The sequence below is a fragment of the Heterodontus francisci genome, chromosome 31 (genome assembly GCF_036365525.1).
Source record: "Heterodontus francisci isolate sHetFra1 chromosome 31, sHetFra1.hap1, whole genome shotgun sequence".
Classification (NCBI taxonomy): domain Eukaryota; kingdom Metazoa; phylum Chordata; class Chondrichthyes; order Heterodontiformes; family Heterodontidae; genus Heterodontus; species Heterodontus francisci.
The window spans coordinates 16,804,301-16,816,903 of record NC_090401.1 but is presented as its reverse complement, the minus strand read 5'-3'; the positions used below and the strand labels follow the sequence as shown (position 1 = coordinate 16,816,903).

Sequence of the window (12,603 nt, the reverse complement as noted above, 5' to 3'; positions counted from 1 at the left end):
AAGTATTTGGGCAAAGTGTTTTTTTTTTTTGTCCTTTTTTTTGGTGGAAGACCTCTGCAGGGAAAAATGTCTTTATTTCTTTTTTTTAACCAATGTATGTGTGAGTTTGTGTGTGGGGTATTTAAAAAGCGAACTTTCATATTTCAATCGATGTTAATGCTTTGCTTCTTTACTGGATAAGTCTTGTTAATTAATAAACTGATCCTTTTGTTTATTAGAGCAATCTGGTTGATGTATTTTATTCTGGGATGTGGAGTGTTTTGAAAGGAGTTTTAAGAACCAGCCAAGAGAGCAGTCACCCCAGCTCAGCCTTTTCCATTTCTTTGAAAAGCCTACCAGCTTTTCCATCTTTTTGAGAAGCTCTTCGAAGCAAGTGTAAACAATAGAGAAATTGGTGCTGCATTCCTCCTGAAAGGCCTGCCAGAAACGCCTGATGCTGCATTTCGCCCGGAAAACCTGCCAAACTGATCTTCAACGTCGTCTGAAGAGAACTGTTCTAGAAAGATCCAAATGACAGCTGTCTACGTGTATTTGTGACGTCAAACCAAAAAGGAACAACTGACATCTTTCCACATCCTTTTGTCTTCAAGAATTAGCAAGTATTTGGCCAAAGTATTCTATTTTGTCTTTTTTTTTGTAACAGAGCTCTAAAAAGAAAATCTCTAGTTTTTCAGTTAACCTGTGTGTGTATGTGTGTGTGTGTTGGGCTAGGTAAAAGGGAACTTTCATATTTCAATCTGTAAGTTAATGCTTTGCTTCGTTACTGGTTATGTCTTTTCTAATAAACTGATGATTTTGTTTATTAAAGAAACCTGATTGGTGTATTTTATTCTGAGATAAAGAGTAGAGTATTATGATTGACCGTATCGGTAACTGGGTAAACATTTAAATATATGTTGTCACCTGTGGAGAAGTGGAACTGGAAAAGAGTGCACTCCTCCCACCTCGGTCGTAACAGTACACATTCTCCCAATAGAATATTTTGGTTGTATTCTCTCTCTGCTAATAAATTCTAAATCCAAACACTGATGCCTATTGGTATTTGTAATGTGAGATACGAACATGCATGCGAATTAGGAGCAGGAATAGGTCACTTGGCCCTTCGAGCCTGCTCTGCCATTCAATAAGTTCATGGCTGAACTGATTACTCCACATTACTTCACATTTCCATCTAGCCCCCAATAGCCTTCCACCCCCTTGCTTATCAAGAATCTATCTACCTCTGCCTTAAAAATGTTCAAAGACTCTGCTTCCACCGCCTTTTGATGAAGAGAATTCCAAAGACTCTCGACCCTCTGAGAGAAAACATTTCTCCTCATCTCTGTCTTATTTTTAAACAGTGACCCCTAGTTCTAGATTCTCCCACAAGGGGAAACATCCTTTCCATAGATAACTATTGAAGTTCTGCAAACGTGGGCTGAAATGTTAAATGACCCGGAAAGCTCCTTTAACCTGCAACTGTGTAGCCCACACAAAGCTCAGACATTCCTGCACAAGACCATTGGGATCATTTTTATTTGTAAACTGCATTAGTCACCACAGGCATGACCTGAAGGAGCAATGGAGGTAGTCATTCAGACCAGCTCATTTCTTCCCACCTTTGTAGATAATGCTTTGTGGTTATTCAGGTTATTAATAGTAAGTAAGGAACGGATTTTGACAGATTAAATCATTATTTTGAGAAATCTAGTTAAAGCAATTATTTCCCTGTATAATATTAATTGAGTTGCAGCCAAGAGATTTGGTTGTATGTTTTTTTTTAAAAAAAAAGCTTTTTTCTAAATGGTCTGGTTCCCGTTAGGATTTTGAAGGTGAAATATACCTAGATTATAATGCACTAGAGTCTGTTTAAACCTGCCTTTACGTCACTTTGTTCGATAAATTGTTGGTGAAGTCTAGCATTAAGAGCATCCTATTATGATAGAATTTAATTGAGTTTTTAATGAACATTGGAAATGTTGAGATTTAGCAGAAAGTGGGTTCGTTTAATCTGTCTTTGATGAAGGACAGTATCGAATGCCTTAGTGAAATATACAAAAGTAAGGTAAAAGGATATACTCTGTTCCCTACACTTGTCATAGATCTTTGTAGATCTCACTAAGGCATTCCACACTATCAGCAGAGCAGGGCTGTACAAGATTTTGGAAAAAATTGGCTGTCCACCAAAGCTCCTCAGTATCATCCGCTCCTTCCATGACAGCAGGCACTGCACTGTACAATTTGATGGCTCCACTTCCAACAGATTCAGAGTGAGGAATGGAGTGAAACAGGGTTGTGTCCTAGCGCCTACTCTGTTTGGCATCATCTTCTCCATTCCCCATGACCTTCACCTTTCCTGCAGATATGGACGGAGTCTATATGGACGGAGTCTACTTGCACACCAGGTCAGACAGCAAGCTCCACCATCTACCAAGGCTGAAATCAAAGACAAAAACACATCACATCCTGATCAGAAAACTCCTCTACATTGATGATGCTATGCTAGTAGCTCTCACGGAAACTCAACTACAAAGGCTCATGGACTGTTTCTCCCATGCTGGTAACTTGTTCTCCTTGACTATAAGCGTCAGGAAAACGTGGTCATGGGACAAGGTGTTGCATCTCCACCCTTAAATGACACTAAATAACACCCCACTGGAAGTGGTTAGCAAATTCTGCTACATTGGGTCCACGGTAACACATAATCTATCCCTTGATGCAGAGCTCAATACACACGCACAGTGGCGCAGGGGGCGGCACAGTGGCGCAGTGGTTAGCACCGCAGCCTCACAGCTCCAGCGACCCAGGTTCAATTCTGGGTACTGCCTGTGTGAAGTTTGCAAGTTCTCCCTGTGTCTGCGTGGGTTTCCTCCCACATGCCAAAAGACATGCAGGTTGATAGGTAAATTGGCCATTATAAATTGCCCCTAGTATAGGTAGGTGGTAGGGGAATATAGGCACAGGTGGGGATGTGGTAGGAATATGGGATTAGTGTAGCATTAGTATAAATGGGTGGTTGATGGTCGTCACAGACTCGGTGGGCCGAAGGGCCTATTTCAGTGCTGTATCTCTAACTAACTAACTAACTAACTAACTCATGGGGAAAGCAACTATCACCTTTGGCTGACTTGTGAAATGCGCATGGAATAACATGAAGCTGACCCTGAGTACCAGGCTCATGGTTTATAAGGCCTGTGTTTTCAGCATCTTGCTGTATGGCTGTGAAACATGGGTGAATTACAGCTACCAGGGAAAGGAACTCCATAATTTCCATCTTTGGCTGCGGCGCATTATGGGTTTATCCTCACGGGACAAAATCACAAATATGGCAGTCCTGTTAAAGGCAGAGCTCCCAAGTTGTCGCCACTAATCAAACAATGGCAGCTTGGTGGATCATACACATCTGCAGGATGGAAGACGGTCGCATACCCAGGGGCATTTTGTATGCTGAGGTAGCCAAGGCCAGACGATTTGCAAGCGTTACATGAAAGCCCTTGTTGACTGTCGCATTTGGGAATCACTAGCTGTCAAAAGGGGGAAATGGCACCACATCCTGTGCATTGGTCTGCACCACCACAATGACCAGTTGCGACAGCAACTTGGCAACAGACGCCAACGTCAAAAACAGCAACTCACAGCATCACTTGGCACCTTCACGTGCAGCGCTTGTGGCAGAACCTGCCTCTCCAGGATTGGCCTTCACAGCCATCAACAAAGGTGCACCAAGAGAAGACACCCCATCTAAATGGATTGTTTGCTGCGTGTCCATCTTTCATAGATAGAAGGATGCCAACCAGGATGAAGGACATAAAACTTTGGAAAAAATAGGCACTTTCTGTATTGCAAAATGTAAATAATTGTATTTTGGCATTCCTGTCTAGTCATACTGTATGTAGAAAATAGATTGTGACTCTGATTATAGATAAACCAAGCCAGTGTCCAAAAAGAAAATGTTACGTCTCATTATGACAATTACATACTTCCCAAATGCTGTTTGTGTTCGTTACAGCTCAGTGAAATTTGAAACTTGGTTTGATACTGTAGGATTTCTCTGTATATGTTATGGCTAGAGGAGAAGGGAATTAAGAGACTTTTAACAAATTGGAGAGAAACCTTTTTAAAAACACTTAAAGGAACAGCTGATTCAGGGTGATCATTTCCTTCCAGGTTTCTTCTAAAGTTAATTGTTAAAAATACATTAAGTTCTGATATTTTAACTAATGTCTGTCAGATTTCAGTAAAGCATAGTGGCGGGTTTCTGAAATATTCATATGGAGCAGTTATCGACTCTGTCCTTTCAAACTTGCTCTATGCCTGAAGAAAGCATTTTGATTTGTATGTCATTATACTTTTCTTGCCACCAGACTTAACTATCCTAATGTGCTCCTGTCCAGCCTTTCCTGTTACACTCTCCAAAAACTTAAGCTTGTTTCAAAACTCTGCTGCCTGTATCCTAACTCATACCAAGTCCAGCTAACCCATCGACCCTTGTTGACCTACATTTACTCCCAGTTTACCAATGTCTGTTTCAAAATTCACATCCTTTTACAAGGACCATCCTCCATGGCTTTGGTCCTCCCTATCTCTGTAAGCTCCTCCACGACCCACCAAGATCTGAGTTCCTCCAACTGTGGACTTGTGCACTCCCCTGTCCCTTCACCTACCATGACAACTGTGCCTTCAGCCATCTAGTCCCTAAGTGCTGGAATTCCCTAAACCTTTCAGACTCTCCACCTCCTTAAAATAGTCCTTAAAATATCCCATTTTGACCAAACATTTAGTCATTTATCCAAATATCTCTTCCTTTGGCTCAATTAAAGCTTTTTTTGCCTTGTATTCTTGGGGTACTTTCCTATGTAAAGAAGCTGCATAAATGCTCGTTGCTGTTGGTATATTTACCAGTGTGGAGTATTGGTGGTTATAGGTCTGTCACTGATGGCGATATTGGCAATTTTAAATGCGCTTGAAGAAGCATTTTACACTGTTAAATGAGATTGGCTTCATTGTGTGACTTTTTTTGTTTTCCTTTCACACCTTGTTCCAATACTCAGTCTGTTAAAAACTGATGAGGTGGTCCACACTCTGGGTGTTAGACTGACTCTTTCACCACGTTCCTGTGCCACTAGGGCATGCTGCATTTTGCCATTCCACTTACTGGTTCCCTTTAACTCATCTCGAACCCTGTGTCTCCTGTGTATTTTATATCTTTGCTCTCATTATATCTCTTGTGCATTATCACTACTTCTGCCCTTTAACCATTTCCTGATTTCCACCATAGCACCTTACATATATTTTCCTCTTTTTAAACACATTTCCCTTGTTCTATTCCTTAAATTCTTTTCATCTGGAATATCTTCCAGTTCTGAGGAAGGGTTTCCACCTGAAATGTCAACTAACTCCTGCTTTATTGATGTATGTTGTCTGATTTGCTCTGCCAAAAGTTCAAAAATCAATGAAATTTTTTTTTTCACAGTAAAGTTGCTTTAAGTGCTGGTGAGAAGCACTAACCACGAGCTTGTTTACGAAAAGGCTGCTAAATTGGAAAGGAAGTAACATGGATTATGATTAAAAACTGGCTTCAGCTTAGATTGATGTCGGATTTTTTAAAGTTGAGTTAAATGTTATTTGATCAAATTTCAGTGTAGATGTTAACTACAGTGTAGGCTGTGATAGGTAGAGGAAACACTGTGTAAATAGGTCATAATATTACAATGTATGCCTTGAGTGGAAATTTTGTTGCAACATCTCTGTATTCTTAGTAACCACTCCAAAAATGATGCAGGAGGTAAATTTGTTATGTAGAAACTGGAGAAAACCTTAATTGCTGGTTACAATAGCTGAACCAGGATGTTCTGGATTTGTGGGGGGGGGGGGGGGGGGGAAAGAGGGAGGAGCCAAAATGGCACATTTATATCGCAACCACTTCAGGCTTCGACAGCCCAAGGACAACAGAAAAACAATGTGTGGTCCTCCCTATTGAAGGACATTTTAACCCAAAATTCATCTCTCTGGTATGCAGGATTCTTGTTTCAGGCACTTTCAGTTGATAGCTGTAAGGATGTAATCTGGACTCCAAGCTGCTATTCTCCAGGCAAGTTCCATACTAATACTGGAGTATCAGAAATCTCCTGCCTTGTACTGTGCTTCAGCCTTAAAGAATTGACATGCCTTACAAAAAAAGGTTTCTAAAAATGAGGAAAAGGATCATTTTGTATAACATCTCCTGTCTTAATATTAGGTTCCACACAACATCCCAGGACCTGTAAAAATTCAAGTTCGTCTTTGGAGTAAACATGTGGGTCTGGTTTAAGAAGTACTCATTCAATCTGAAATTTTGCGCATGCATTGAGAATATTTTTGAAAGCTGATCCTTGTAACCTTTTCTGTAGCACAGTTGTAATGTAAGAGTAGAAAGCACTCAGCTGTTGTTGCCAATGTTTGAGGGACTTTTTAAAGCCCAGTGGTAGTGGCTTTTTGAGATATGAAATCCAGCCGAGTGCTCAGAGCTCTAGTTTACAACTTGTGCTGAAAGGCTGTGTGCAGTATATAGATGGAATGCAGTGCAGCAAGACAAGATCTTGCCACGTAATTGCAGAACTTGAGCTGCCTTTCAGATCTGCGACAGCTCACTGAGCTGGGGTGCAGGGAAGGGGCTGAACTTCAGCTTAAGTGTAAAACTGATCCTCACCACAGACAGTTAGCGTAGTTTGTTCTTAAACTTTGAATTCTGCTGCTACTGAGAACAGAGAAAAGTAATACAGTACTGTACCTGTCTGCCCCAACTCATGAGATAGCTTGATGAGTTTTTAGCAGAAATTGGCAGGTCTATTTTTTTTTCCCTTGAATTAAACCATATTTTTGTTGAGTGTTTTACTTTTAACTTGACATTCATATATGTTTGTGCAGTTGGATCTTTATTAGTGCAATGGTAGTTCTATTATGTGATGTATCATTGCATTAGTATAGAGCAGACACTGTGTGGAATATAAGGGGGAGAGCAAGCTACCACTCGAATTATAGACATGTATCTCCCCTGTGGCTTGGTTGTGAGCATGTAACAAAACCATACAGAACATGGTTCGATTCCTGGTCCGTTCAATTAGCTGATTTCAGAGTGACGATAAGGTGCTTCCATTTCCTTTAGTTCCAGTGTTCTCATTCTTTACTGCTGTCTCTGGGGTGCTGCTGAAGAGTGTGTTTTTCTGTGGTAAGGACATGATTGGCCTAGATTGTGATGCTGCCCAAAGATTGCCTTACAGCCAAGACTCATTGTTTGTTTAAGGTTCATACATCAAGAATGGCCAACTTGAGCAATGTACCAGAGAGAATCTTGTGGAACCCTAAGAGTCAAGAAAGGCAGAAAAGGGGATACAGTTACAAAACACAAGCTAATCTTGTCACGTTTTTGCCTTTCCAAAGGGAGCGACATATATTTTCCAGTTACTTGCAGTTAAGGCTTCCCTAGTGACAGTGCCAAGCTCAGTTGGTAATCCTGGACAGGCAAAAGTCCAGTGCAAACATTAGTCATGACAAAATTCCATCTGGAGCTCCTGGGAAAAAGTAATTGTGTCTCTGAAGAGGGATTGGGGATTCTGCTTCAAATGTTTGAATGTGCACTACATAAGATTTTTGGGGAGAGTGAGTGTTAATTATCTAGTGGAATTGGGATGGGGAGAAACGATGTACACAGCTGATAGAGAGAGGAATGTGTGCTGTGGAAGGGATTCTTGTATATGGAAAGAGAATGTTTTATTAGTGTGTTCCTACGTCAGAGTTTACAGCACTTAGCATAACGCGTTACATTTGAAGTGCATGATTACTATTTTGGTTGTACTGTGTACAAGCGGTAATCCTTTACTGAGTGATTCCTCCTCTTCTTCAACAGAAATTCAGTGGTATTTCCGGTTGCTCATTTATGGAGTTTCTGAAGGGCAGCAGGGACTATTGCCAGGCACAGCACGGCCGCCTCGCGGGCAAGTGAACTCGAGGTCACTCCTGTTTCAACTACTCAACGAAGAAACCACCTTAAACGTTTAAGTGCCAACAACAAATTGGGATTCATCTGGATACTGGATTTAAAAGTTGGATAGTTTGTGAGAAGCAGGGAACATTTGTTCTTTCGATAACTTAGTCTGGATGGGGTAAATCTGCTCGTGTTTTGTGCAATTGGATGCTTTAAGAAGCACCATTGCACAGACACCAACTGAAAAGTGCCGGTTTATACTGGACTTCACATCGCATGTGCTGAGTCCAGTTGTATGAGTGGAAGTTTTAAAAGCACAAGTACCAGCAGTGAAAAGGAACATTTAGTGCTGCATCAGAGTCTCCCTTTTTTATATAGTTTTTTTTGACGACGTGTAATTATTGCAGCCACAATGAACCGCCCGGCCCCAGTAGAAATCAGCTCCGAGAGTATGAGGTTTCTCATCACACACAACCCAACCAATGCTACCCTCAACAAGTTCACAGAGGTAAAAACAAACTTATCTTCCAGACCATCTTTGCAAATAATCTGATCAACATGGAAACTGATGCAATGTTTTCAGTGTACTGAGCAATCCTCTCTAGGTCTATGCTTCATTTGTGGTCCTGAAGGAGAGGATAAAGCCTTTAAAAGGCTACAAATGATGCTGTGTAATACCCTTTTACCTTTGGCACTTCAAAATGAGCTCAAACAAAGGAGGAGGGTCTCTTCACACAAGTCCTGCCCCTCCACACCGCTCCATTCCCCGCCCCCCAATCCAAGCATATGTGTGAGAGTCCAATGTAAACATCTGTGCATTCCTGGCCAGCACCAGTGGCCAGAAGTCCACAAAACAAAACTGCCTTTGCTGTCAGCATTCATAGGCAACCAGTGGGTGGTCTTTATTGAAAAATGACACTTGGATTGAGCATGCATGAATTGAACTCGTCATGCACACATAGTGGAGATCTTCCTGGGGTGGCATTGCATTATCAAAAATGTCAATTTGCTGCAATCAACAGCTGCCAACTCGAAAATGTGTTGTCAGCCTGCCCTTGATGACTCTGGCATGGTGATGTGCTAACACGAACAAGGTCTTAACTGCTTAATTTTGAAAAAAAGCCCAGCTCAAATCCTAGTCTCGTTATTTTCTAAACCTAATCCCCTTAATATCTTGCAAAAGGAAGCAAAATGGTACTAGAGTTTAAATTCAAAGGATTAAATGTCACTGCTAAATTAATAACCACAGCTTATTAGAAACGAATAATTTGTTTAAGACTTCTGTAGTGGACATGTGGTTTTGTTTCATGTCTTTCATGTAGATATGTTAAAAGCTCCCATGTCACAAGAGTTAGCCTTAGGCAGGTGGTGGGGAAAGATTGCTCACAATCTGGTGCACAAGTGTCACCTTTGCTTGTTTCTGTATCTAACTACAAGAAAACAGTTCAAACATTTATTTTTTGTTTGAAAAGTTTTCTTTTAATGAAATCTTTGAGGAACCTGCTGCTATATCTCTCTCCCTCCTCCGCTTCTCTCTCCCTTCACTCCTCTGCCCCCCTCTCTCCCCTCCTCTTCCTCTCTCGCTCCTCTGCCCCCCCCTCACTCGCTCCTCCGCCCCCCCCCCCCCTCGCTCGCTCCTCTGTCTTCACAGTACATCATGACGTGGCTGTGTGGAAATTAAGTGTGAATCTGCACCCTGCGACTCTGTGGCTCCAACATATTGTACTATAGTTTGTTGTAGTTTCCATATTATTCTTGACTTCATATTTTCACTTTTAAGCAGCCAAGTGATAGATACTTAACATGTTTATGTTCCTTGAAACCAGCAGCATCAGTTGGACAAGCATGCCAGGTTGTAAAGGTGAACATAACTTCTGTGCTGCCTGTGGAGCCCTACATAAATGGGGTTGGACAGTCTGCACAGTTTCTAACGTACAGAAACATGCACTATAAAACTGTCAGATTCTGTACAAATATGCCATCTCATTGAGCAGCTCTAAGGATGCCTGCTATTAGAAATGTAACAGGAGGAGTTGCCCTGAGCTTGGCGTTTGAATGAATTATGTTGAGGTGGAGTGAAGGAAGCTTTGCTCTCTTTTCAGCTGTTCTCGACCAAGTACTTGAGAGTGACTCTGGGTGAGAAGTGTTTAATTCAACGTACTACAAAAAAAATGGCCAGCAGTGAAACATGGGGAACGCCTTGTTCATGAGTTTTAATGGTAAATTTATAATGTGGTTTTGAGGTTTAAGCAGTGGAAATTTCTGCATATTTATTACTTTGTCCACAGAGGCTGCAAAAGATCATTTTTAGTTAATATAGTTAAAGTGGCATTTAATGTTTTTCAGCCAGGAATTACACTGTTTCAGAACTAAAAATGGAGAGGTATTTAATCAGACATCACTGAAGTTACTATCTCCATAATCTTTCATCCACCCTGTCCTAATGCTGCCTCTTCCCTCCAGTTCAAGGCTATGACCACTATTTTAAAAAATCAGTTCACACTCTTGTGATTTCTGCTGCCCTGTGCAGCAGGATTCATTTTTATAAAAGAAGTTTTCCACATGGCACCCGTCTTCTTTTCAAGTCCTTGCCGTTCATTTAGGGTGAGTGGCGTTTGTAGACAAATCTACCTGCCAGCAATCCGAGGTGTTAAGGATGTTAATATAGGATTGGGATATTCACCTTAAAATTTGAGATTAATTGAATGATTGTCCAGTATTTAATTAAATGATTGTCCAGTTTGGCAACTTGTAACAGCTCTCTGAGCACAATTTCAAATCAGAAATATAAAATATGCCTCTTATGATGTGCTCTCATCTCTGCAACTGCACTCAAGAAGTTTGAAGCATTCATTTTGTGTGTCAAAGGTAATCTTGTCAATTTTTTATGTATTAGGATATTATAGCTTGCAGATGTATAATTGGAGATGCTGGTGTAGAATAATCGATAAATCTGTAAGGAAGTGGTTTAACTTTAGAATCCAATTTGGTTTAAGAAGCTCTGTTTGAATATATGTGGACCCTATGCATATTGTAAAATACTTACAGGAATCTCGTGTGTCAACAGATTTCAAGTATTTATGAAAATTTCAGTTCTAAGTATACTTCACATGATGGATGGCCTTTCTCTAGTCTACTGATCTCAGTTAATGCTGATGCTTAAAAATGATTTGTGAGCTAAGCACATCTCAGCATCATGGGTTGAATTGAAGAATCACTTCAGTGGCACAAATTAGAATTTTTATCAGAAATATGAACGATTCCCTGGTCTGGTATAATCATCCGACAGTGCATTTTCCTTATTAAATGCATTTTTGCACTATGTCATTAAACCTGATGAACTTGTTTTCAGCCTTTGACATTAGGTAACCTGGAAACTGAATCTGTGAACATAAAGCCAATTTGTAATGTATAAATCAGACTTTAAACTTGCATAAGTTCCCCTCAAGTATTGGTCCTGCATAAAACAGCATTGTAGTCATGTGAAAAGGGTTCAATTTCCTTCTGTCTGGACAAAGGGAGAGTCCTTGTGTTCAGTGGTAATAAAAACAAGAAATGCTAGAAATACTCAGCAGGTCTGGCAGCATCTGTGGAAAGAGAAGCAGAGTTAACGTTTCAGGTCAGTGACCCTTCTTCAGAAGGGTTCAGTGGGTATAGTTTGTACAAATCCTGTTGATGGGGAGAGCAAATGGATTGCACAGGAGACCCAGGACTATTCTTGGAAAGCACTTGATCTATTCTACTGCCTTGCTAATCTTAGCCATAGTACTAAACAAACCCAGAGGCTTTACCACAAAGGGACTGACCAGGCTACATTTGTACACAAAAAAATGAAATACTGCAGATGCTGAAAAAATGCAATAAAATCATAAATTGCTGGAAACATTCAGCAGGGAAGGTAGCATCTGTGGAGAAAGAAAGCTAGGATTAACTTTCAGGTTCATGTGCTTATGTTAAAACCAGCACTGACCTGAAATATTAACCCTACTTTGGTACATAAATGCTACCTGGCCTGCTGAGCATTTCCAGTTTTAATGATTGTGCACTTCACAGTGGGCAGCTTCAGAATGGGAATGATGAATGCCAGGGAAATTACTATTCATTTTCCATCACTGTTTTATTCTCTGAGACTGCAAGCACGTGTCTCAGACAACCTTTTAAAATAAAAAAAAATCTGCAACACGTCTAAAGCATAAAAATTGCTGCTGTTTCCAGTTAAGTAGTATGATGCAGCTTTTCCTCGGGGCTAAATTCAAGTCGTCCGTTCAGCTGATTAAATTTTTACTGTGGTGGCCTCATTACCTTTTACAGAATAAACCATTGGTCTGAAATAAACACACCAATCTTTAGTTCTTTTGATGGAGTTGACTGGCAAATCTATTAAATCTCCACATGACCTGCTTCAAGTGAAGTGGTTCAAAAGAAAATGGCAATATTAAGCTTTAAAAAAGTTGCAATGCCTTTCAGATATCATGCTCAAATTCCTTTAATAAAAACTTTAAATGTGCTTTAGTCAAAAGGCATTTTGAATTCTTGGAATTCCACAAATTCCACTGAGTTACAGTAATAATTTGATTTGCATCAAGCCCACATGATGCAGTAGAAACAACCAAACTACAGTCCAGCCTGCAGGTCTTTACTTCTAATTGCCACTCTAATAT

At 40.5% G+C, this 12,603-nt stretch overlaps 1 protein-coding gene across 5 annotated transcripts in view; it reads left to right on the top strand.

Moving 5' to 3' along the window:
• LOC137347075 (protein tyrosine phosphatase type IVA 2-like) overlaps positions 1 to 12,603 on the top strand; it is a 113,565-nt gene that overhangs the window by 64,902 nt on the left and 36,060 nt on the right. For 3 of the 5 annotated variants that reach the window (XM_068011116.1, XM_068011115.1, XM_068011113.1), the window contains exon 2: positions 7,865 to 8,450. The exons of 1 other annotated variant lie outside the window; for it this stretch is intronic. In XM_068011116.1, the coding sequence (XP_067867217.1) occupies positions 8,355 to 8,450 (96 nt within the window). In that variant the 5' untranslated portion in view covers positions 7,865 to 8,354. Of the gene's footprint in view, positions 1 to 6,051; positions 6,071 to 7,864; positions 8,451 to 12,603 lie in introns of those variants that run through there. One more of the 5 variants, XM_068011114.1, reaches the window with a different exon arrangement.